Here is a 23,647-nt window from a genome sequence, read left to right as displayed (position 1 = left end):
TCAGACTGGCCTCTGAGAAAGCTCTGTCTCCTGTGCAGATGAGTTCTACGCTAGAAGTAGAAGGTTCTGAATACAGGGCTGCCTGGATCACTGACTTGATCCAGTTTGACAATTCATGTGTTCCTGTGGTTGGGAAGGAAGAGATGGGTAAGTATCTGCCAGTGAGGCCCTGAAACCAATCAGTAGCCTCCTAGAAGTGTTGTTGTTCATCACTTCGTAAAGACATTATTTTTCCTCTTCTGTAGCAGTAGCAACGGCAATTAAACCAGTGCCACCAACAGAATTGTAGCTGCCTGTGCAACGGGAACTCAAACACCTTGATTTTTAACCTTCAGGCTTATAATGGGCCATTAAGAACACAAGAACGGCCGTACTGGGTCAGACCAAAGGTCCGTCTAGCCCAGGAGCCTGTCTTCCGACAGTGGCCATTGCCACATGCCCCAGAGAGAATAAACAGAACAGGTAATCATCAAGTGATCCATCCTGTCGCCCATTCCCATTTGCTTCTATTGAGCTTTCTTGTATCCATCACGTAACTCTCTCATGGTCTCGTTATTACAACAGATTGCTTTGAATGGATGCGTCATCTGATGGTTAAAGAAATAACTATAGATCTGGTTCCAAAATCAGGTTTGTGGCAGCATAGCTGTTTCCAGGAATCCTAAGGCAATCTTAACTCTTCACTAGTGAACAGGAGTTTCTCCTTAGTTTACTTATCTTATCTCCTAATGAATGCACAGCAATCCCTTTTCTTGGTGTGATCAGAACTGTTGGGACTTGAAGGGTTCCCTTGTACCTCAGGCTGCAATTTCAGCAGGGATAGACTATTTAAACTAGTTTGCTGGTTGTTTGTATTATGGGCCCCAGTCAAGACTGAGCCCCCAACTGATGAGCTGTACTTAAACATAAGAGATATTTTCAGTGTAAAAAATGTAACTAGCTAGCCCAGCTGGGGATTTGGTTAAAGCTCAGGTTCCACTCACACTTGAACTAGTAACCTGCCCACTTTGCAGTGAGGACGCAAGCTAAATCACTGACGTGGTGATGGTCCTCCCACAATTCTCCCTGTCTGCCAGAAGAACAGACAAGTTCTCTCACAGTTCATTGGGAAAGAATCCTAGAGCCGCTCATCTTATGGCAGTACAAAGAACCATGGGACATGCCCCCAGAAATCCTATCAACACTCACACAGGGTAGTGCAGGACCAGTGAGGAGAGAATGACTTGGGTATGGCTTGCAGTTTGACTGTTCACATCAGGCTCGGCAGACACCCCCAAGCTAGGCTAACCCAGGTTCCGATCATCTGGGCTAACTGCAGTGAAGACGTATGGTAATACAGTCCCTGATCCAAAGAGCTTACAGTCTATACAGACGAAAGGGAAAGACCCATTTTATAGATGGGTAACTGAGTCACCAATTTAAATCGAAGGCTTACAAGCAACTAGTGACTTTTTTTGGAGTGTACAGCTGGACTCCTTAAGTGGCCTGGCTTTCAGAAAGTGCTGAGCATCCTCTTACTGAAAAAATCAGGCCCCTTTAAGGTGTTTCAGATTGTGGCAGCCAAAAATCATTAGTCACTTCTGAAAGTCTTGGCCTCAGTGACTTACCCCAAGCTCTCACGGGGAGCCTGTAACAGACTTAGGTATTGTGCTCCAGAACCTTGGGTTCTTGTCTAGATCAACTTTCTGGAAGATCTGATCCATTATTGCAATTTCCTGTGTAATGAATTTCAAAGGCTTTCCACACTAAGAGGTGGAGGACTCTAAACTTGTTGTATTGATGTGCTTAGTTTGTCAAGTATTGGGTTCTTAGGTTCCTGGTCTCTCTCTTAGAATGCTTCTCTTTCCTCTGCCAACAGTGCTGGTTCACAGCTCGTGTTTGTACCATCGCTGAGAGACGTGCACCATGACTACATATATCCTCAGCCGCCTTTCAGCTGCTATGAGCTGTCTAAAGATGACAAACAGGTAACTTCCGATAGCTAACCACCTAGTTTGTTTACTTTTCCTTTGACTAGCTCACTTGAGAGAGAAAGTGACTGATGGGCTGTTTGCTGGACCGGCAGGTCAGGAGCCTAAAAGAAAAGTCTCTCATTTCAACCCAAACAGGAAAATGGCTAAGAGCAAAGTGGATTTGATCAGTTGCTACACAGCCTGCTTAATCAAAGTTTAAAACTAGAAATCCTTTGGATTCCTTATATAATGTAACCTTTGGCTTCCAAGACTTCCAAAAGGAACTACGTTTTTTTGGGTGCCCAACCTGAAACATTTTCCCCACTTCTGATACATTGTCCCTCTGCTGAGCAATAGCAGATGTCGGGCCTTGGAAGTCTGCTTCCCAGTGGAAGAGAAATCAGTGACTTCTAGTCCAGGTATATTTATTTACACATGTACACCAGTCCTGACATGAGATGGTTAAATGGCATGCATGGCAATTCCTTCTTTCAGGAAACTCAGCCCACCACCAATCCTTGGTTCCCAGGGAGCAACTAATTGACTCTTAAGCAGAGTCCAAGGCAGAGAGCACACTCTCTTGAAGCTCCCTTTCACCTGAAGCTGATGCTCTCAGAAAAAACCCCACTTGTATAACCCAAAACATAATGCTTCTCTCCAAGTGTCAAAACTTGTTCACACTTGGAAGACTGCAATAGCACCACCTGGAAGTACAGTGCTCGCACACTCTGAAAATCTAGTCACTTTTGGGAAAAATCTTGCTCAGTTTTATTGTTTCTCTCAATAGAGTGTGATCACTCACAGTGCTGAGCCTTGGTGGGATACTCACCCTGGCCTGGGTGCTAAAGAGCTGGTCATTTCACTCATTCCATGGTCTGGTACAATCAATGTGCAGCAAAAATGAAAGATTTAAGCCTGTTGGGGGAAGGTGCACAGAACAATTGAAAGCCCAGAACAGAAATTCATAGAAGTTAGAAATGGGAAAAGCTTTATCAGATCATTTGTCCTCTTGTAAAGGCAGAGCTGAAACTTTAGTCAGAGACCAAGCTGAAAACAGAACTCAGGCTGTGCTGGCTCCTTGTCCTGTATCTAAGACCCTATACCATGTGGTTTTTTAAAACACTCAGATACCCCATGAGGAAATGGGTGGGAAATGAAATACAAGGTGACAAACTATCTCTGTGCCTGTTGCCAGGAAATCCACATCACTTAACTCTGTGACTGGGGAGGTGGGGAATTGTGACATCAAACATACAGCTGTGAAGCTGCAATGAGCTGTATGTTAGTCATACAGCTTTACCAACAACGTTTCCCCTTAAAGTTTGTCTATATGGGAAAATTATTGCAGAATAAGATAGGGTGTGAATTTAAACCACAATAGCTATTGTAGCACAGTTCCCTGTATGGGCACTCCTATTCTGGGATACAAGTGCCTTTTTCTGATTTAGTGCAATCCACTTTTAAAATTGGATTAAGCTAAATTGGAAAAAGGCACTCTTGTCTCGGAATAGGAGTGCCCATACAGGGAGCTTTTCTACAATGGCTATTCTGGTCATTTTTCCTGTGTAGATGAGACATTAAAGAGGTAAGACCCTCTGTGGTGTATCCATAGGCACGGTTATCGCTTGATTAAGCCCCATGACAATCACTAAAGATTTAGAAAAGTTTCTCCGTGGAAGAGGTTGTTGCTTTCACAAAATGAAACTACTATTCTTCCCCTTTGAATTCCCCAAACACCTCCATCTATTCAGTCCATAGAAAGAAGCAGTCTGCTAAGCTACAAAGTATCTGGAATAGTGCCTTTCACAACCCGTCTTCACTAAACTTCTTTTGTAGGTTTAACATGGTCTTGCCTCATGGTGTCAGACACCGCCACTGCCTCAGTTTTCCTCCTTCCCCAGTCAAACAAACTGCCACAACTGGTGCTTTTGGAGTACTCTTACCCTTCTGGATTCTGGTTTATTAACATAAAATAACTGTTCAACTCTAAGCCAGAATCTCCCAGCATTGTCCTGTGGGGCTCCAGTGTGCCCCTTCTCTGCTCCTAATCTCCTCTTAAGAAGTTTTCTCCGGCCCATCACTGCAAGTAGCTCCAGCCAGGTCTTTCCCTCTGGCTGCTATGGAAAGCCTCTTCCTCAGTCCTCCCTGACCCTGGCTCCCCTTTGGGTCTCTTTACTCTTTGAGAAGAGGAGTTCTGCCAGGCCCATTCCAGACTCTGGAAAGACCTCCCATAGGCCCTTCCTAGCCCTTGATCTCCCACTTTTTGACGGAACATCCCCCCTCCCCAGCTACCATCATGTGGTTTCTGGTCACCTGACCTAACCATGGGCCCAAAGCCAAAATCATCACCTGGATGATCAACTGGATGACAGATGGGGCCCAACTCCCCTGAAAGGGCCAGCTCACCCTGTTCATAAACCCATTCATCAAGCTGGAGGATGTTGGTAACAGCTGAATCCGAAGTGCACTCTGCCCTTTCTTTTCTCATTTCAGCGAGTACACTTTGTGTCCGACCCCTGCACTCTGGCAATAAATGGAGTCATCTTTGGCCTGACTTCCACAGACCTGCTCTTCCATATGAGTGCTGAAGAGATTAGCAGGTATGTGAGCTTAGAACAAGCTGTGAAACTTTAGGGTAAACAATTCCTTGGAAAAGTCCTTCCTAGTTTAACAGAGACCAGCTGTGGGGCCCAGCGCTCATGTAATTTGATTGAAAACATTTGTTCACCTCTACCAGGCCATAACACAGCAGAAGCTTGCAGAGAAAATGAAGTACACTGGGTTAAAGGGATATTGAGTTGAAAAAGTCATGGGTCATCAGCAGCTGGTGACTGTTGTGTAGCCCTATTGAAATCAATGCAGATTTACACTACCTGTGGGTCAGGGCCTATATCTGAAAGATGATGATTCACATTTGAGCCAAAAGAGTCTTTTAAAAAACTACTAGTTTGTTTATTAACACTTATACATTTTGTTTAATATCTAGCCCCTTACTCAGCAGCCAGTCAAAATAGGGCTGCATTTTATTGTGTAGTCCCATCGTTGTTTGTTACACTTCTGGGTTCTCCTGCATAGTAATGCAGTAATTGCATGCAAGGGAATCAAGATCTGAGTAACACTCATCGATGTGCTAGCGATGCTGAACAGCTGCTTTGCCGGTCTGTGAAATAAGGATGATACCTTGCAGAGAAGCTTAATTCCTGTTTGCAAAGCCTTTGATCTTCAGTGGAAGATTGTGTCTGCACTGGGTTTGAACTGGTGCAGCTGTACCTGTGCTTAGGGCACTGGGACTTGGGAACCTGGCTTTTGTTCCTAGCTCTGCCCCTGACCTGCTCTGTGACCTCAGGCACGTCACTTCCCCTTTCTGTGCTTCTGTTTCTCTTCCCACCCTATAGTTTTCAATTCTAAGCTCTTTTGGGCCTCTGTGTCTGTGCAGTGCCCAGCACAACGAGGCCCTGGCCTCTTGGCTCTACTGTACTGCAATGACTAATAATATATCTGTGATTAAAATCCCAGGGTAGACAAAGCCCAAACTTACTTGCGTCCTTTTTATTCTGTGTCCATGTTGTTGCATGCAGTCCCATCTGGGTAGTCACGACTGACCAGAGAGCAAGATTCCAGACCTCTCATGGTATTTTGCTGCAATACAGTTGTTCTGGGGGGGAAATGTTATTGGCTGTAGCAAGGCATTTTTGTTTGGACTTGGTGGTTGAACTCCTGTGACACACAATGGAGGGGAAGGAACATTTGAAGGGATTCACATGTTAAATTGGGGTGTGTGTGCTTGCTGGCCAGGGCCAGTCACATGCTCAGGTCATAGGAGCGAAATGCTTGACTCCCAGTCCTATGTGGAGTTCCAGTTCTCTTGCACAATTCAGTGGTTTTTCTTTCTCCCCTGTTAATCTCCCACAATATTGCTTATAGGGGTTTGTTGAAAAGAGACAGCCAGAAGGAATGTGTGTGTAGGGGGCCAATGTTTACTTCCCCGTCCAGGTACACAAGGAAGCTGGGAGTTGGTGCCTTCTAGGATGACATTAGGCATTCCATGCTGCCGCACTTTTAAATAGGACAATGGCTGTAGCAGCTGTAAGGTATGCCTACGCTGCAGCTGGGACTCCCAACCCAGGTAGAAAGATTCATGCTAGTAGACCTAGAGCTAGTGCACCAAAAATAGCAATGTGGATCTTTTTGACTTGGGCTCTCAAGTCCACCTGGCCCCCTAACTTCAGAGCCTGAGCTCCAGCCCGAGCCAGTGTGTCCATGTTGCTGTTTTTAGCACTCTAGCTTGAGCTCTGCTACTGGTAGCTCGAGCCTCGCCAGCACGAGTCTGCCTAACCAGGGAGGCTCTCTCCTAGCTGCAGTGTAGACCTTCCTCAGAGGCCTTATCTATGCACTGCCTTGTACCAGTTTAGTTAAGCTAGTGCAAACCACTGTTTGAATACTTATTTTAAGAGCAGCTTATTTTGCTATAGTAATTCCTAGCTCTTATATGGTGCTTTGCATTAGCAGATCTCAAAGCACATTAAAAAGTATTATTATCCCCATTTTACAGATGGGGAAACTGAGGCAGAGAGAAGTGATTTATTCAAGGTCACCCAGCAGGCTCGTGGCCAAGCTAGGAATAAAACTGAGGTCTTCTAAGCCCCAGTCCAGCCCTCTGCCATTAGGCCACAGTGCCTCCCTAAACTAAGTGCTTTGTTTCCACTATGTTTTTACAGCAGATTCGCTAACACACATTATTTATCCCATGGTAAAAACATACCTCTTTTTGTCAGTGAAGACATAGCTAAAACAAATTAAGCCTGACTTAAACTTAAGAGAAGTGTGTTCAAACAGTCTTTTGTATCAGTTTGACTAAATGAGTTTAAAATAATGCCTTAAGCTAAACTAGTATGACTGAGCACACAGACAAGCTCTGAGGTACTGAGTGTGTGCACCACATGCACATACCTGACTGACCATCTTAAACAACTCCACGCCCACCTTGGTGTTTACAAATACTTGTCAGCATTTATCCTTATCTCCCCTACCCCTATAGCCATTGTCTAGTCAAGACCTGCATATTTTTCTTCATGTGAATCTTCCCTCATAAATCATTCCCTCCAGCCCTTTCAGCCCTTTGGTTGTTTCTCTCCAAATTCCTGCCAGTTAACTGTTGTCTCGTTGGCTTGGAAACCCAATACAGGACTCTGGGTTTGTGTAGTATCAAATGCAGCCCCAAAGCATGTTGATCAAATATAACCTTGAATAGATCACCCGTCTCCATTGTCCTATCGCCCCCGCTTACAAAGTTGCGGAGTATCTTTGTTTTGGGGATAGGATTTTTGAAAAACTCTGTAGCATAAAGAAGACTTGATCAGAGCTAGTGGGGCATAGTGGATAGGGCACTGCACAGGAGGAGGTCAAGAGACCTGTGTATTAATCGTGGCTCTACCAATGACCTTGAGCAAATCCCTTTCCCTCTCTGTGCCTCCATTTTCAACTCCAACTCTTTGTCTATTTAGACTGTAAACTCTTTGGGGCAGAGCCCGTCTTTTATGCTTACGGGGTACAGTGCCTCATACACTGGAACTCCACTCACCATTGGGGCTTCTAGGAACTACCATAATACAAATCTTAACAGAACTTTAGAAATTTGGGGCTAGAATAAGCTACTGTAAAACTCCTGCAGTGTCCTCGGGGTTATTTTAATTAAGCATGCACTCCTTGTTTCCTTGCAGACTCGGTTTCATTGGCGTCCTGCCTGCCAAATAAAACTTGGATGGCATTTTCTCTCAAGGCGTTTTTCTCCTAGCTGCAGCATGTTAAGATGTGTTCACAAGTCAAGTGTCTGTTTTAAATTAGAGAATTTTATTTTAATAAGAGTCTGTGGTTCTTAACAGAATGTAAAAACAAAGTTAAACTTGTTGTGTTAGCTGGTTGAAGGACTACTATTATTTTGTACTAGAGTAACATCTAGAGGCCCTAGCAAAGATCAGGGCCCGGGTTTTTTTGGGTGTTGTGCAGAATCCTACTATACGATCCTGGCCCTGAAGAATTTTACAGTCTAAGAAGACAAGACTGACAGAAGGGAAAATTTATTATCCCCATTTTAAAGATGGTGCTCTGAAGCATAGAAAGGCCACGTGACTTACCCAAGGTCACACCAGGAGTTTGTGGCAGAGCTGGGAACTGAACCCAAATGTCCTGAGTTCTAGTCCAGTGCCTTAACCACAAAACCATCCACTCATTAGAAAGTAAAGAAATTACCTTATTCTTAAGAGATACGTTTCCCCCTGGTTTTTGTAGCTAAATTTTGGATGTTTCTCTTAAAACAGCTCCTCCGGTGTCTCAGACCGGTTCACCCGAATCCTTAAGCATGTTCTGACACAGAGGAGGTGAGATCAATTTCTGGATTTAGAGTTTATCACAAGACATTTCCTTGTCTAAAGTGACATGTACCTGCCACTGATATATTGGGCCTTATACTCTGTTGCCAGCACTCTGTGTAATCACTTATACGAGTGGAGAGTGGTATAAAAGTGCCACCATCCTGACTTGGTAGTGTTTTACACCTGCCCTGCACTGGTGTAGATGATCCCATGAGATTCATAGACATTACGGCCAGAAGGGACCGTTATGATCATCTAGTTTGACCTCCTGCTTAACACAAGCCAAAGAATCTCATCCAATAATTTCTGCCTTGATCCTGTAAGTTTTGAGCTAAAGCATATCTTTTTAGAAAGACATCCAGTCTTGATTGAAAGACTCTTCCAAGTGATGGAGAATGCTAAGTTATTTCAGTGGTTAATTTCTGTCACTGTTGAAAATGTGTACCATATTTGTAGTCTGAATTTGTCTAGCTTCAGTTTCCAGCCACTGGATTTTGTTCTGCCTGGAGCATGGTAACAGAGAATCAGGCCTTCAGTTTCATTTTTGAACAACTTTCTGCTTCTGTAAACAGAGACACTGCTGATAGCACAATGCACAAGCCTTAAGCTGCTGGAGGAGTGGGACTGATACTTGGTCACCTGGCTGACAGCAAGGTGTGTGGGGAGAACGGAGCAAAGGTGGTGTATTTAAGTGTAATCAATAATTTAATATTGATCTATGCAGTTATTACCCACTCTACCCTCCCTCGGAGGAGATGAATGTCGATTATGAGAACTTCTATAATTACGTACCTTTGCCAGTCACCCCGGATGTCCTCGTTGCTCCATCTGAGCTGAGATATTTTGTTAAGGTAAGCTGGGGGCATGTAAACATTTTTGTCTGGGATTTTCAATGGTGCCTAAGGAGTTAGGCACACATCGCTTGCTGGAATTCAGTGGGAAGTGGCTGCCCTTGAGAATCCCAGCCTCAGTATAGAACTCAGCCTACAGGAAGAGCAAGATGAGTGGTAGGAATGGGGCTCAGCTCTGTTAATACCATTTCTCTGCTCTCAATACCACAAATGTTGGATACAATTTTCAACAGTGCCTAAGATCCATTTTTAGAAGTGCCATGGGTGCTGAAACTGCATTGGTTTTCAGAAGTATCCAGGACACTGAAGTGTCTAAGTCACTTGAAAAATGGGTTTTAAGCTCCTTAATTGCTTTTGAAAATTTTACTCAGCTAATCTGCATAACTAGACTTCCCCATGTTTCAGATAGTGAAGGCTGCGCCCACACTGATCTTCCTCTTTCATTTGGTGAGCTAGTTTTTTTTCCCATCCCTAGCTGAGAGAAACTATTTATTACTGTAACTCCCTCGCTCTTGTAATTTAAAAAAAAAAATCAACTTTTATTAAAGTAGATGACGGGCTTTTAGGCATCAGCAATAGTAACTTCAGCTTCTACACCTGGTTCAGTACTGATAGAAGTGATCTGCTTAACAATCTGAGGGACTGTGTAAGTCCATGAGACTCTTGTGGATACGCATCTGGAAACAATCCCAGGTCTTAGAACCTTCACCACAAGGTGTTTTCCTAGTAGTGATTCGCAGAGTCTTAACAGGCATACGAACAGGTCCCTTCACTTTTAGATTCTTTTCCTTGGCACCTCTGATCAAGTCAGCACAGACCTTCTCAAGGGACTTTACATTGCAACTCTCTCATTGTAGGCAAGGAGTTAGATGTCGCAGCAGAATCCCTAGTCTTCAGTGAAAATGTTTTTAAGGATGTGGAGAAACTTTTAAGGAATTACAGTGGGAGCAATGAGAGCCTTGTTGCCTCCTTGCCACTGAAATTAACCTGTAGAGAGGTTAAAGAGCTTAGCAGGATTCCAAAAGGATTAGGGCATTTATGTGGATGACAGGAATCTCTAGAGTTACACTAGTACGGATCAAAACATAACCAAGAGTTTTGGAAGTGATAGTTTTATGTCCTGCTTCAGGAGGCTTACTATCTCTAACTCTCCTTATGGGCAGTTTAAATATAAACTGCAGGGTTTCTTTCGCCTTTCTCTGAAGCATTTGGTATTGGCACTGTCAGAGATTGGATACTGGGCTAGAGGGGCTAGATCTTGATCCAGTCTGACCATGTCTGTGATTCTAGAGGAGCTGTAAAAGCACAAACTCAGCCTTGTGGTTTGCAGCTGCTGTAGGGCTAAAATTGTCAAAATATTATTGGAATGCAGCAGCCCAACTGGGAACCTGCTGTATTGTGAGGCAATATAGTTCAGTGGATAGGACTTTGAATCAGGAGCCCTGGTTTCTATTCCTGGCTCTGCTACTGACTCAGTCACCCCAGGCAAGTCATTTCCCCCCCTCTGCCTCTGTTTCATCTCCCATCTTTTATTTAGACTGTCAGCTCTTTGGGGCAGGGACTGTTTCACACTATATGTCTCTGCAGCACTCGGCACAATGGGGCCCCACTCTCAGTTGGGATTTTACTATTATAATTTATTTATATTACGGTAGCACCTGAAGAGTTGGAAACTAGGGCTGTTGATTAATTGCAGTTAACTCATGTGATTAACTCAAAAATTAATCGCGATTAAAAAAATTAATCACTGTTTTAATCGCACTGTTAAACAATAAATACCAATTGAATTTTATTAAATATTTTTGGATGTTTTTCTACATTTTCAAATATATTGATTTCAGTTACAATGCAGTGTACAAAGTAGACTGCTCACTTTATATTGGTTTTTTTATTACAAATATTTGCACTGTAAAAATGGCAAACAAAAGAAATAGTATTTTTCAATTCACCTCATACGAGTACTGTAGTGCAATCTCTTTATGGTGAAAGTGCAAATTACAAATGTATATATGTATTTTTTTGTTACATAACTGCACTCAAAAACAAAGCAATGTAAAACTTTAGAGCCTACAAGTTCACTCAGTCCTACTTCTTGTTGAGCAAATCGCTACGACAGACAAGTTTGTTTACATTTATGGGAGATAATGCTGCCCACTTTTTATTTACAATGTTACCTGAAAGTGAGAACGGGCTGTTGCATAGCACTGTTGTTGCCAGCACTGCAAGGTATTTACGTGCCAGATATGCTAAACATTCATATGCCCCTTTATGCTTTGGCCACCATTCCAGAGGACATGCTTCCATGCTGCTGATGCTCATTAAAAAAATAATGCATTAATTAAATTTGTGGCTGAACTCCTTGGGGGAGAATTGTATGTCTCCTACTCTGTTTTACCTGATTCTGCCATATATTTCATGTTATTAGCAGTCTCAGATGATGACCCAGCACATGTTGTTCATTTTAAGAACTTTCACTGCAGATCTGAGAAAACACAAAAAAGGTACCAATGTGAGATTTCTAAAAATAGCTACAGCACTCGACCCAAGGTTTAAGAATCTGAAGTGCAGTCCAAAATCTGAGAGGGACGAGGTGTGGAGCATGCTTTCAGAAGTCTTAAAAGAGCAACACTCTGATGCAGAACTACAGAACGTGAACCACCAAAAAAGAAAATCAACCTTCTGCTGGTGGCATTTGACTCAGATGATGAAAATGAACTTGCATCGGTCCGCACTACTTCGGATGGTTATTGAGCAGAACCCATCATCAGCGTGGACGCATCTCCTCTGGAATGGTGGTTGACACATGAAGGGACATATGAATCTTTAGTGCATCTGGCACATAAATATCTTGCAATGCCAGCTACAACAGTGCCATGCGAATGCCTGTTCTTACTTTCAGGTTATATTGTAAACCAACAGGCAGCATTATCTCCTGCAAATGTAAACAAACTTGCTTGTCTGAGCAATTGGCTGAACAAGAAGTAGAACTGAGTGGACTTTGTGGGCTCTAAAGTTTTACATTGTTTTATTTTTGAAGGTTGTTTTTTTTTTTTTTAGGTAACTACATTTGTAAATTCAACTTTCATGATAAAGAGATTACAGTACTTCACTGAATTGAAAAATACTATTACTTTTGTTTTTTACAGTGCAAATATTTGTAATAAAAAATAAATATAAAGTGAGCACTGTACACTTTGTCATTGAAATCAATATATTTGAAAATGTAGAAAATATCCCAAACTATTTAAATAAATGGTATTCTATTATTGTTTAACAGCGCAATTAATCATGCGATTAACACTATTTTTTTATTCGCTTGACAGCCGTAGTGGAAACCATTTCAAACAAACCAATAACTTTGCAACTTGCTGTGATTGCTTGTGCCTGAATTCTTACCTGCTCTATAGTCATTTTAATGTGTTCCCTATCTCTCCACAGGATGTCTTAGGCTGTGTGTGTGTGAACCCAGGACGACTCACCAAAGGCCAGGTGGGGGGGACCTACAGCCGTCTGTACATACAGAGGCAGGATACAGAGGAAGAGCGAAAGAGTCCTTGCATTGCTGCCCAAGTTGTCAAAATCTAAACAGACTCTCTGCACCCTACCCTTAAAACAGAGATGCTGGCCTTGAGTTCAGTACAAGTTCAAATCCAGCCTGGTTGGACATCTGTTAGATTTGGTCAAAAGATACAAGGATGATCTGGCGAAGGGGCTCTGAGAGCCGTGTAATACCTTTCCGTCTCTCAGGACTAATGCTTTGGAGAATCTTGTGCATAGATTGTTGTAGCAAATCAGACATTGTATTAGAGTTTTTTAAGGCTCTTTGGCCTGTTGCAATCAGGAATGCAAACCTTGTCAATGCAAATGTGTACTGGGAGCCCTGACTTGGATCAGCTTGTCTTCCATTGTAATTTGCCAAGGGGGAAGTTGTCAGCTCATCAAAGTGAACTGCAAATAAAATACACCCTGAGTTTTCTAAAAGTTCATGCTTTCAGCTCTGTGTCCAGGCTATCCCTTTAGTTTCGTCAGTATCAGCAGAGGCTTCTGCTCAAGGTGAGCTGGATGTTCTATTTTCAGATCCTGCTGTAGGTCATGCTGGGTTTTTGTCTGTTTTATTTAGATAATCTGGCCCTCAGCACCAGTGTGTGTCAGTCATCTCCCTGTTCATAGATAGGGAATTGAAACACAGGGTAGACTGTGATTTACTCAAGTTCACACAGCACGTAGCAGAGCCAGGAAGAGAACCCAGTTCTCCTGAATCTCATTCTATTCCCTTATCTATTATATCGCTCTGCCTCTCTTGGGTAATATCCACACTTCCTGGACCTCTGCCTGGAACCAAGGAGGATGATCTGTTTCAATCTCTGGCACCATAAAATTACAGCAAACAAAAATTAAATTGATCCCAACTGAGCTGGGAAAGTAACCTTGCTTTTTCTATATTACACACAGGTTCTCTCTACTCGGGTAGCCCTGTGGGGTCCATCATACTTTATGTAATGTATGCATTGCAGCAGCATTGCTAGGCCTGTCTGACTTGGACAGGCAGGTGTTACTTGTCCAAACCTGTGGACAATTCTCAGTTTAAAGCAAAGCGTATGGGTTTTTTTAAAAATTTTTTTGCAGTTCTTCCATGCAACTATCAACTGGAGGAATTTAAACTCTGATCCTTGCACTGGTTAATTCCAAAGGTCTTTGTTTGGACTTGGATTGCTGTAAAGTGGCTTGTGTGGGTGATTAAGTGCCATATGATCTGCATTTCTATTATATGTTAATCAAAATACTGATACGCCATTGGACTGAGGCACTTGGATCTTCACTAGGAGGCCTCTGAGCTGGTACTATATAATCTACTATATGTGGATCATTTCAATCCTGCCTCCCATTTCTTTTTATTATGTTACAGAAGCAGCTAGAAACCCTAGCCAAAATGGGAAACTCGTGTGCGGACCCATAGTGAGAGAGAATCCCTGTCCCAAAGAGCTTGCCATCTAAACAGACAAACAAAGGAAGGGTTACTATTCTCAATGTATAAATGGAGAATCTGAGGCACAGATCAGAGGGGACTTGGCTAAGGTTACACAGGAATTTTCTGGCAGAATAAGGACCCAGATTTTCCTGAGTTCCAACCGAATGCTTTAACCACATGCTATTCCTTTCTCTTACTGAAATTTTTTTTCCTTAATGCCAAGGTACTGGCACAAATACATGTCTAGCTGTCTGAGCTTCCAAGTGTTGAACACTGTGCAGTCACCACTCCTAAATCTGGCCTGATTTGGGCCTTTTTCGTATGAAAAAACAGGACTTGAATAGTAATACTGGGCCATATGGTCTATGTGTAACTTTAAAAATTCTGTTGATCAGTGTGTGTATGTACATAGAGAGAGAGCTCCAACACACATGCCAAGCACCTATTTTACCTCCACTATTAGGAAACAACTAGCAGCTCAGAGTGACTTATAGGCAGCCTCTAATCTTTCCCAATGCTTGGGTTCTGTGTAAATTGTCTCCGTATTCTTCCCCCGCTTACTCTAGACTGGATCCCCTCCCCCAACACAAGTACAACTCCCAAACGCACAGAGCAGCATGGTTTTCTCTATGAGGTTGGTAATCTGCTCACCCTCTCCTCCGCAGCCCTATTCTTTGTTTTTGGTGGCACTGATGCTAGTGGCAAATGTTGGGCTGGCCAAGCGCAGATGCTGCGAAGTGGAAGTTACCGAAGTAAGGCCATTTGGGGTCCTGCAGAGTGGGCAGGCAGGGTCAATGCATTAGAATGTCCCTAAGCTGCAGAAGAGCTCTGTGTAACTCAAAAGGTTGTCTCCATCAACAGAAGTTGGTCCATTAAAAAAGTTACCTCATCCATCTTGTCTCTAAGCTGAAAAGATTAACTGCTTTTACCTAGAGTTGTTGGGAGATTTTACCTGCAGCCAGAGTGCTGATTTCTAACTCTAATGTGAATTCAAGGCACGTGTTCCTGTTTTTGGAAGGCCCCCTTACAACTTTTTATTGTTTGTATCATAGTAGTGCTTGGAGTCTTCAGCTGAGGTCAGGGCCCTGTAGTACTATATGATGCACCAACACAGAGGGAGAAACAGTCCCTGCCCTGGAGATATTCAGTCTAAGTAGACAAAGGAACCGGGTTATCCCTAATTTGCAGGTGGAGAACTGAGTCACAAAGAGATGAAGTGCCTGCCACAAAGTCACACAGTGATGATAGCAGCTCCTGAGTCCCCATCGCGGGCCTTAATTATAATTCTCAACGAAGAGAAGGTTAAAGGGTGACTTGATTACAGGCTCTAAGTATGGACCTGAGGAACAAATATTTAAAATGGACTCCTCAATCTAGCGGACACAGATATAACCAAATCCAATAGCTGGAGGTTGAAGCAACACTAATTCAGACTAGAAATAAGGTGTAATTTTTTAACAGTGAGTGCAATTAACCATTAAACAGCTTCCCAGCGGGGGATTTTCCATCACTGACAATTTTTAAATCAAGTATGGATGTTTTTCTAAAAGATCTGCTCTAGGAATGATTGTGAGGAAGGTCTGACCTCCTGCAGTAATACATGATCACCGTGGTCCCTTCTGGCAATGTACTCTAGGAAAAACACTAATTGCTATTCTATCTATCTGAGGTGCTTATGGCCTCCATTACCATAGTAGCTGAGCACCTCGCAATCTTCAGTGCATTTATTCTTACAACCCCCTTGTGAGGCAGGGTAAGGCTATTATCCCTATGGCATAGAGAGGGACACTGAACCATAGAGACATGAAGTGACTTCCTATTTCATCTACTCTACTCTATAAATTGTACATGCTTCCTCACAAAGGGGCTATAAAGAAGATGGAAAATGCTTAAAGAGTCGAGTTACTTGGGCCTGATCTGGTCACAAATTTTGTTCCTGTATAACTATGGTGGTTGGGGGGTGATTTATTTTATGTGCAATAGTTATACTGCTACAAACCCTAGTATGGATATAGATATATTAGCATAAAGGTGCCTTGTGCTGGTATAGCTTATTCTCCTTTCTATATGGGAATAAGCTGTACTGCTATAAGCATCTTTATACTGATACAACTGTCTACACTGGCGGGTGGGGGCGGGTTGTACCGTTTTAAATATAGTGATATAACTAAAGTGGTCCAACTTTTTGGTGTAGACAGGGACTAAAACTCTCTGGGTTTCAGCCCCCCTCTGTAAAATAGGCATAATAATCCTTCCTTTCTTTAGATTGTAGGATCTTTGGGACAGGGACCATCTCTTTCTATGAGTATGTACTGTGCCTAGCACAAATGGAAATAAGGTACTCATTTTTAACAGTGAGGATGATTAACCATTGGGACAGTCTACTGAGGGAAGTGGTAGATTCTCCAACCTTTGAGGTCTCCAAACCAAGCCTTGGATGCCTTCCTGGACCATATGCTTTAGTCCAAAGATTTCCATACTGTAGTACAGGAGCTTGATGTTCCATCCCTTTACTTCACAACTGGTTTTTAAGAAGGTGGTATGGGAACCAACAAAGTATGGCTTAGCCAAACACAAGTTATTGGGCTCAATGCAGTTGTAACTGGAATTAAATCTTCCGGCCTGTATTATGCAGAAGGTGAGACTAGATGATCTAATGGTCCCTTCTGGCCTTAAATCTATGAATCTTTGGGGCTCTGACCTCATTTAGGGCCTCTTTAAATCCTATTGCAATACAAACAACAACATGTTTCTAAAGTGCTTTGAACCCTCACCCCCATTAAACATGTAACATATGAATATGATTATAACTAAAACAGACTATCACTGTAGATTCAAGGATGGGTCGATCAAGCCTAGTTTGCAGAGCTGAGAGTTGTTTAGCTGCTTCAATGTCCTAGAAGAGAAGCAAAACAATCAAGAAGTTTCTATAAAATTGCTATTCAGAATTCTTGAATGAGAGAGACAGCAATTAGAGAGGAAGAATGGGCCACCCCCTCCACCCTATCGCCCCTGCCCCCACCCTCCAGATCAAGCAGAGTTTAAATGTAGCGCTCAGTAGCCTGTGCTGGTCCCACACACTTAGAACTGAGTGTTGCTTTTGTTCCCAGGCTGTTAGCTGCTACGTGGGGAGAATTCCAATAGTCCAAAATCCAATCAAGCCTGGGGTTCCTGTGTGGTAGGATTTGAATAGCAAAGCTGGGAAAGGGGGCTGAGTTGAGGTGGCCGTTCATATGCAGGGAAAGAATTATTTATGTGTATTGTATTGCCTGACCCTGGTCAAAGCAACACGAGGGGTTTGTCGTAAAATTGTGTAGGGATTTGGTGACTTTGATTCTTCTGGATTGTTAGCATAGGAGTCCTAAATTGGTAGATATGCTGCATAGACAGAAACCCCTAGCCTGTCATGCCAGCTTGTAACCTTTACTTAGCAAACCACCTCACACTGAACATTGTCTGTCCTAAGTAACAAAGCACCGTGGTTCTGACTTGCAATTTGTTTGGAATGTCTGGTGGGTTTGCTAACGGACAGTGGTGGGGCGGACTGGCTGGCTTCCCTGGAGGAATGGTTTCATTGTGCTTCTCCTCCCTGATTTCAAGTTCTACTCGTGACTCCTTGAGATCTGCTGTCCTTTGAGCAGGCTGCCTTCATGTAACTGGAATTGGTGTTTTTAAGGGAGGAAATGGATCTGCCACCAGCTGCTGCTTTGACCAGTGGCTGTCATTTAGCAGCCGTGGCTGCTCTAATGTCTGTCCCTGTCTGTGTTACTCTGTACTCCATTCACTTATCACAGAGGATGGTAGCAGAAAGTTTGGACCAACCCCAATGCTATTTAGATTAATGTTATGAGCATAATATTAGGCTGTCAACAATATACTACACTTCTGTAGCACATTCCATCCTAGGATCTCAAAACACTTCATGCTAGCAGAAGGATGATCACATGCTTAAGGGACTGCACTGGGCCTCTGGAGATCTGGCTCTGCCACAGCCACCCTGTGTGACCTCAGGCAAATCACTTCATCTCTGTGTGCCTCAGTTGCCTCATCTATATGTATGGAGGTCTATGCTGCTTCCCTACCTCAGGAGGCGTTGTGAGGATGACTCCATGTCTCCGATGCTATGGCAGTGTGGGAACATGCAAATGCCTGAATTACCAACCTGCATATTCATAAGTCAGGCACCACAAAAGTATGAGACTGGCTCAAAAATGATGAGATTTTATTTTTTACATAATTGGTTATTTTTATTTGAGCCATTAATGTGCAGTCAGATCACATTTCCAGGCTTTTCTCCACAGCTATGAAGGAAAGAAACATACTTTTTTTGTAAATTAAAACTGAGATTCCCACATAAGAGCTCATCTCCACAAGCTGGGGCTATAAGTAATATAAAAATATGTAGTTCTTCTCAGTAGATTGCAAAGTGCTTTACAAGGAGGTCAGTGTCCTTATTCCCATTTTTACAGACAGGGAAACTGAGGCAGAGAAAGGTGAAATAACTTGCTTAAGGTCACTATTTGGCTACTAGCAGGGCTGGGAACAGAAAACAAGTTTCCTGAATCAAAGTCAAGTGGTTTATCCTCTAGGCCACACTGCCTTCTCCTTAAGTTGAATACCATGAGATGCATGATAAAATAATGAGAGTTATTAAAACCTGAATTACCTAGGTAAACATGAATGAATGAAGCCCTTCACAGCCTCCTTGTGAGGTTGATATTAGAATGGACAGCTCTTACTGCTGAGGTGGCCTTTTAAATAAATACACAGTTCAACAATGCAGAAAAATTCACCAACTAATTTTCTTTAAACAATAACTGGTGTCCCAAAAGACACTACAATTTAGGCAAAGCGATGTGGGGAGGGATAGCTCAGTGGTCTGAGCATTGGCCTGCTAAACCCAGGGTTGTGAGTTCAATCCTTGAGGGAGCAATATGGGGATTGGTCCTGCTTTGAGCAGGGGGGTTGGACTAGATGACCTCCTGAGGTCCCTTCCAACCCCGATATTCTATGATAGGAAGCTGAGTGGCTAAGGCAATGACTCAGGAGACCTGGGTTCTATTTCTGACTCTGCTCTGTGACCTTAGACAAGTCACTTCTCTGCCTCGGTTTCTCCTCCTACTCTTTGTCTTGTCTGTTTAGACTAGATGCTCTCTAGGGGACTGTCTCTTATGATAGGACCCTGATCTCTGTTGGAGGATACAAATCACAAAGAGGGAAATGAGAGAGCTTTAAAAAGGGTCCAGATTAGGACTACCAGCAGCTCATGGAAAGCAAGGGCAAAAGCAAAAGCATGGTCTATTAGACTGTGAGCTTTTCCAGGCAGGGGCTGTCAATTGCAGTGCCTAGCACAATGGGGCCCCATTCTCAGTCGGTCCGTAAGGACCATCATAATAAACGTGATGAATAGTAATTAGGGCACCAGGGAAGGAGAGGACGGAAAATTATCAATGGAGCCGGCAGATTTGCTGTGGCTATGTCCGATTAGTTTAATTAATAAACATGGTTTTCTGAGAGCAGCCTCGGAGAGGATTCTAGAGCTATTTGCTGCCAGGGTTGGTGCCTGTGGTTGGTGCCAGCAGTGATTGAAGCTTGTCTGCCTTTGAAGTGGGTTGGGTACTCACAGAGCTTTTGCTAGCAGGGCTAGAAGTCCATGGCTTGGGCTGGGAGGGAACCGCTAAATATAAAACTTGCTGGAAGCAGCCTCCCTTTCATCATCACTGAGTCAGAACTCCTCTCTCCATATAAATGAGCTTTTCCTAGCTCACCTCTGTGCCACTGTGTCATGGCTTACCAAAAGCTGGAGGGATGTACCTAGCTTCCATTTAACTTCTGGGAAGAAGGAGGGAGTCTTGTGGTCAAGGCACTTGGCTGGGCTTCAGGAGATCTGTGTTAATTTCCCACTCTGCCACAGCCTCTATGTGTGACCTTGGCCAAGTCACTTAATTCAGTGGCAGTTGTGTGGCTAACTCCCAAATGGGCCTTTTAAAACCCAATACCTATTTTCTCTCTGGGCCTCACCTCCCAATCTGTGAAATGGGGATAATAATTCTGCCGTCTCTGTTTAGATTGTGAGCTCTTTGGCTCCGGGAGTGTCTCTCCCTATGTTTCTGTACAGCATCTTGCAGAACGGAGCCCTGATCTCAATTGGGGCTGACATAACACTACTTCTGCTGCACACACCAAGCATTGTCAGTAATGCAGCAGCTTGTAAGAGTCGTCAAGTCCCACCTGCAGCATACAATAAACTATCCACTACCTAGCAAGTTGTCATATTTTTGCTAGAACAGCCCTATCCAGCTCATTAGTAAGAAGCAAGCGTTCGACTTCTCTCCTACTCCCAGGAGTGAACCCAGCGTTGCTTCCTCTTCTGCTGATTCTTCATTTTTCTGCATTTATAATGAGCCCAAGCTTTTTCTCTAATCACTAAGTCTCAGAGTGGAAATCTGATTCCCCTCCCTTACAGGGATTCTCCCTTCTGCCCCGTCAGAAAAGGATGGCTCCAGTTTCCTTTCCATCCCAGTCATCCTTCCCTTTAAGCTCACTCTGTGCCTGCATGGGATTACTTCACTTCCCTAGCTCTCTACATGGACCGTGAGGGCGCATGATTGCTTTGGCGGCTGGGTCTGCCCCATGAAATCTCCCATCAACTGCAATTTTTGGAGCACTAGTGTAGGCGAGGGGGTGGCATTTCAACCACCAGGAGGTTTGACCCTGCTCAAAAGTAAGAAGGGTTAATCCAATAGTATATCACCTGGGAGGAATGACAGTCTTGTGGGTAAGGCACTAGCCTGGGACTCAGAGGCTCCAACCAAGATCAAGGCGTCTCTGGGGCTAGGCACTGTATAGACATAGTAAGAGACAGTTGCTGACTTAAAGAGCTTGCAATCGAAATAGACAAAGGAAGGATTGTTATCTAATTTTTAGGTGGAACACTGAGGTTAAATTACTTAATCAAAGTCACCCAAGGAGTCTCTGGCAGAGCTGGGAATTGAACTCACATCTTCCAAGACCCACTTCAGGGCCATCTCCCCTTCTGTGTTTTGCTGTCTTGTGTACAGTGTTGTATGTTTTATGGGGCTGTGCCTCATGAGTAACAATGAAGTGATGCAAAAAGTGCCAGCCAGCCACGCACAAGGGAATCAGCTGTGAGATGACACTTGGTAATGTAGGATTTTAGTATAAAACCTTGCCCAGTGTATCCTGCTCCTTCAAGTGGTTGGTAATGATCACACACCTGGCCTGGCAGGACACAGGTGAGGTGACCTCACAGGACTCCTACCGGAACACAGCGGCAATAGATTTTGCTGCTTAAAGCTCCCAGCACCAGGACTAGGTTAAGGCTATGGGTGGTCCTGGGCATATCACCACATGTGGCCCCCACGGTTCTGCCCCTAGAGAGGGAGGGGCAACAGTAGAAACTCTTAAGAGTAGCAGGAGCTGCAACAGGTGTCCCTCTCCCCATGTCCTAGCCAGAGAGGGAGGGGTGGCATGGGCCTGTAGCTCTGTGCCTTGATCCAGCCCAGCCTGAAGATCAGATCTGATTTAATATTTCCCATCTGGAGCCCAAAATAAAAACCTGCTCCACCCACTGCGGACACAGGGTCAGAAGTCAGTGATGGGAGGAAATATTTGAGGTTTGCTCTGCCAGTGGTTTATTTAACTGTTTCCCCCCCAGCAATCTCGGGCAGCATGTTCTTTGTTCTTTGTGTTTGTTTAGATTCCATCTGGAATGCATTTCAGAACTGAAAGAGTCAGACTTTGGCCCCTATCCATCTGGCAGTGCTGATAAAATCCAATAGAAAAATGGAGATGTTATGAAGGAGGGTGGGGGCAGAGCAGGGTTTACTGGACTTAAGGGGTCTGGCTGGGAGGGGGCAGGACTCCTGAGTTCCACTGATGCCTTTGGAAGAGGGTATATTTCTCAGTGGTTACAGCAGGGGACTACAGATCAAGCTCCTGAGTTTCTCTTTCTAGCTTTGGAAGGGAATGATATCTAGCGGTGGGGCTGAGGGTCAGGATTCTTGGGTTCTATTCCTAGTTCCAAAAGAGCATGTTGGTGTAGGGGTTAGAGTAGCAAGCTGGGAATCAGGATGCCTGGGTTCTGTTTTTGGCTATGAGAGGGGAGTATGATCTAGAGGGTAGAGCAGCAGGATGGGAGTCAGGTCACCTGGGCTCTGCATCCAGCTCTGTAACTGACTTGTGTACAAGCCACTTCCTTTTTTTGTGACTCTGTTTCTACGTTGTGACATTAGGATACGAATACTGAAGCATTTTGATCTACGTAGGTTCTTATGCCCCTATGTCCATAGTATCTGAGTGATGTTTGAGAACATCAAATGAATACTCACTAGAGAGTGTCAAATATTATTATACACAGCCAGGCTGACATGCTATTGATCCCTTTTCTTCCAGTGCTACTCCAGCCTGTGCAGGTAATTCACATCTCCCATTACCTAGCAGTGTGGTTTTCCTATGCACCTTGTCTGACTGTGCAGCCTTTCTCTAATCCAATTGTTTTTTATGATTCCATAAATCCTGGATTTGGACAATATTCAAAAAAAGGATCCAGTCCCATTCTACTACTTGGCTTATCCCTGACCTTTGTGCATCTTCTTCCCTTCTGTTACTTTCCTCTCTTCAACTGCCCATCCCCCTAGCTAACCGGCTGGAGCTTTGTGTCTTTAGAACGCCCTTGCTATAGCTTTGTGTATTATTCCTAGTGGGATTGTACATTCTTTAGGGCAGGGACTGTGTTTTCATTATGTGTATGTACAGCACCTGGCACAGTGGGGCCCTGATCCCTGATGAGTCTCTAGCTGCTACTGTCATACAAGTAAATAACTTTTATAATAATTATGCTTTTAAAAACATTGCTACACATACTAGAGAATGAAGTGCTAGTTCTAAGCAGCAACCTCAGGGAATCATGTTGCTTAACATTTGGTGAGCAAGCCCAGGTGCTGCAGGCAGTGATGGGTGTTATTACCAGGGAATGCTTTCCCCTCTGAGTCAGTGGGGACCCCAAAGACACAGTGCCGTCCTAGGGGTTGATGTGCTTCCATGCAGTGGTGTGGGTGACTCAATTAGGAGTGCTTTCCCTTCTGAATCACTGCTAAGATCAATGATCCCCCCGCAGTGCTAGGGGGAACTGCGCTTCAAGGAGCAGTGTGGGGATGCTCTCCCCTCATTCAGTACTGACCCTGGTGCCTCAGTGAGTTGCTAACGGTCTCTGTGCTGCAGGGAGCAGGGGAGGCGACTCAGCAGGTGCCATCTGGAGTCAGTACTGACCCCTACCTTAGCTGCTGGAGTTGTTGAAAAACAGATGTTCCTTGACCACATGTGGTATTAAAAACACCCTATATGTGGTAACTCAGGGGTCAATCCAAATTCTAACTCCAGTAATTACCACTCTCCAAAATTCCCCTGACAGCATAAGTCATACACCGCATTCTCCTTCACGTCCTATCCTAAATTGTTGTATGCTGTTGCTATACCATGTTC

General features: G+C 43.8%; 1 protein-coding gene across 3 annotated transcripts in view; it reads left to right on the top strand.

The window, feature by feature from the left end:
• The window catches only part of POLA2 (DNA polymerase alpha 2, accessory subunit), a 44,015-nt gene extending 30,853 nt beyond the window's left edge, over positions 1 to 13,162 (top strand). Inside the window, exons 14-18 of one of the 3 annotated variants that reach the window (XM_074957942.1) lie at positions 1,859 to 1,967; positions 4,446 to 4,552; positions 8,270 to 8,329; positions 9,048 to 9,174; positions 12,613 to 13,162. In XM_074957942.1, coding sequence (XP_074814043.1) covers positions 1,859 to 1,967; positions 4,446 to 4,552; positions 8,270 to 8,329; positions 9,048 to 9,174; positions 12,613 to 12,759 — 550 coding nt within the window. In that variant the 3' untranslated portion in view covers positions 12,760 to 13,162. Of the gene's footprint in view, positions 1 to 1,858; positions 1,968 to 4,445; positions 4,553 to 8,269; positions 8,330 to 8,895; positions 8,978 to 9,047; positions 9,175 to 12,612 lie in introns of all 3 variants that reach the window. The other 2 variants (XM_074957943.1, XM_074957944.1) reach the window with 2 other exon arrangements.
• The last annotated feature ends 10,485 nt before the right edge of the window (positions 13,163 to 23,647 follow it).

Source organism: Natator depressus, chromosome 7 (assembly GCF_965152275.1).
Source record: "Natator depressus isolate rNatDep1 chromosome 7, rNatDep2.hap1, whole genome shotgun sequence".
In the NCBI taxonomy this organism is placed as follows: Eukaryota; Metazoa; Chordata; order Testudines; family Cheloniidae; genus Natator; species Natator depressus.
This window is presented reverse-complemented; position numbering and strand designations above follow the sequence as displayed.